Source organism: Eriocheir sinensis, chromosome 54 (genome assembly GCF_024679095.1).
Source record: "Eriocheir sinensis breed Jianghai 21 chromosome 54, ASM2467909v1, whole genome shotgun sequence".
NCBI lineage: Eukaryota > Metazoa > Arthropoda > Malacostraca > Decapoda > Varunidae > Eriocheir > Eriocheir sinensis.
In genome coordinates this window covers 10,125,014-10,127,513 of record NC_066562.1, presented here as the reverse complement: position 1 = coordinate 10,127,513, position 2,500 = coordinate 10,125,014, and the positions used below count along the sequence as shown (strand labels likewise).

General features: G+C 48.2%; 1 protein-coding gene and 1 long non-coding RNA gene across 2 annotated transcripts in view; one reads left to right on the top strand and one right to left on the bottom strand.

Moving 5' to 3' along the window:
* Window positions 1-852, top strand: part of LOC126983757 (uncharacterized) — a 1,335-nt gene extending 483 nt beyond the window's left edge. Inside the window, exon 3 of the long non-coding RNA XR_007736224.1 lies at window positions 25-852. This is a non-coding gene — a long non-coding RNA (uncharacterized LOC126983757). The remainder of the gene's footprint in view (window positions 1-24) is intronic.
* Window positions 1-2,500, bottom strand: part of LOC126983756 (protein unc-119 homolog B-like) — a 17,236-nt gene that overhangs the window by 1,855 nt on the left and 12,881 nt on the right. Inside the window, exons 3-5 of the mRNA XM_050836836.1 lie at window positions 2,027-2,140; window positions 1,573-1,687; window positions 867-1,039 (exon numbers count right to left, since the gene is read on the bottom strand). Of these exons, the coding sequence (XP_050692793.1) occupies window positions 867-1,039; window positions 1,573-1,687; window positions 2,027-2,140 (402 nt within the window). The remainder of the gene's footprint in view (window positions 1-866; window positions 1,040-1,572; window positions 1,688-2,026; window positions 2,141-2,500) is intronic.

Genomic DNA, 2,500 nt, shown 5'->3' with positions numbered 1-2,500 from the left:
AGATGAAGGTATATAGATTCACAGGTCCCTTTTTGGTATGTGTATTGTTTGAACTGAAGATAGATAGGTAGTGAGAGAGAAAGAGAGAGGGAGAGGGAGGGAGTTACATAGATGGAGATGAAGGTATATAGATTCACAGGTCCCTTTTTGGTATGTGTATTGTGTGAACTAAAGATAGATAGATAGAGAGAGAGATAGATAATGAGAGAGAAAGAGAGAGAGGGAGAAGTAGTGAATGGATAAACGTAAGAGAGGAGGAGGAGGAGGAGGAGGAGGAGGAGGAGGAGGTAGAAGAAAAAGAGAACTATTGTGAGAGAGACAAAACAGAAAGGTTACTAAGAGAGAGAGAGAGAGAGAGAGAGAGAGAGAGAGAGAGAGAGAGAGAGAGAGAGAGAGAGAGAGAGAGAGAGAGAGAGGTTACGTATGTGCACTATCATTTATTATTAACATCACCACCACCACCATCACCACCACCACCACCACTACCACCACCACCACCACCACCATACCTGATCGATGCATTGAGGTCATTTTAGTGTGTCAGAGGAAGGCAAGATCGACCTAATGGATTATGGATTGATTACCGAGTCACTTTCAACCTTATGTTTTACCTTCATTCTCTCTCTCTCTCTCTCTCTCTCTTCTTTTTTTCACTTTCTCACCCTCTTCCTCTCTCCTCGCCAATCCTCTTCCTCCTCCTTCCTTCCTTCCTTCTCCCCTTCCTCCCTAAACCTCTTCTTTCCCAGACTTAATTTCCTCCCAAACTTCCCCTTCTTTATCTCCTTCCCATTCTCCCTTATTCCTTCCATCCCCAACCTTCCTCCTCTTCTTCCCCATGTGTCCCTTCTCCCCCTCCCCGTGCTCACCTAGGTCAGGGTGTATCGTGGGGAACTCGTAGATGTGCTCGCATGTGTTCTTGGAGTTGGGGATGCAGAAGCCGAACTCGAAGTCAAAGGTCTTGAGCAGCTTGTCGCGGAAGAAGTGCCGCTCGATCATCCGAAACTTGTTAACTGACCGCCCGCCTACCGTGAACTCAACCCTGGGGGGAGGAAAGGGGGGGTTAGAAGGGGGTTAGGGGTGTTAAATGGGGGGTTAAGGGGGTGTTGTCTTGACTGACCTGCCGCTCATCCCCCAGTAGCCCCAAGAAAGTTCTCAGCAAGACCCCAGTACAGACCCCCAATAAAGATCGTATCGTAAGACTCCAGTAAAACCTTTGTGGTTCTTAATAAAAATCCCAGTGAAGACCCCAATACAGACCTCCATTATGGCATGAAATAAAGACCCCAGATATACCCCCAGAAAGTCCCCAGTAAAGATCCTATAGTAAGACCCCAGTATGACCTTTGGGGTACGTACTTAATAAAAAAAACAGTGAAATCCCTAATACAGACCTCCATTAAGACGAGCAAAGACCCCATATATACCCCAGAAAATCCCCAGTGAAGTCCCCAGTAAATATAATAGGAAGTCCCAATAGCCCTCAGAAAGCCATAGTATCCCTAAATGAGACCCCAATAGCCCCCAGTAGCCCCAAGTAAGGCCCCAGTTCCCCCAGTGTCCCCCAGCACTCACGTGGCGCCAACCGTCTTCAGCTTGAGGAACTGTGGCGTGAACTGGTAGCGGACGAACCGACCAGCGTTGGGATCCGACTCCTCTTGGTCCACGCTGGGGTCCTCCTCCTCGAGCTCTGGGGAAGGGGGGGGGGGTGATTAGTGCTGGGAGGGAAGGGGAAAGAGAGGGGGAAAGAGGGGAATAAGTGTTTAGGTTAGGGAGGAAAGAAGGAAAGGCACTTGGCGGTACTAACGGTATCAGTACTGGAACGATACCGGCACCGCTTACCGACACCATTAGTACCGCCAAAGTACCGGCACCTCTTGAGCAAAGTATACCGGTGCCGCTTTGGTGTCGGTATACATCTTACCCTGCTACTGCCGCCTCCCTCCCGCTTCCATTATTATATTAACTTATTTACTTATTAGTAGTGCTCGTTATGGGTCTATGTAAATCCATCTATGTATCGCCTTACCTTGCGGGGGCGGCTTGGCTATCTCGAAGAGCACCGTGCCCGTCTCCATGTCGCGGATCTTGAAGCGCGTGAAGTCGATGTCGAACACGTTGGCCTCAGGGGAACACAGGTAGTCTGCGGGCACGACGACAGGTGAGGGGGGGAGGAGGAGGAGGAGGGGAAAGAAAAGGGGAAAGAGGAAGGTGAGAGGGAGAGGAGGAAAGATTGAGGTGCTGGGGAAAGAGAAAGGAGGAGGGGGAAGAGGGAGGGGAAAGAAAGAGGAAGGAAAGGAAAGAGGGGAGGGAAATGAGAGGTAAAAGAAAGATAGAAGTGAGATAATGAGATAGAAAAATAAGAGAAAAAGGGAGAAAAATCTAAAGGAAAAAAAAAGGAAAATGGAGAGGAGAAGGAAAGAAGGTAAGAAATAAAGATAAGGAAAAAAATTAGAAGGCAAAGAAAATTAATTATGAAAGAAGGAAATAGAGAAGAAGAGGA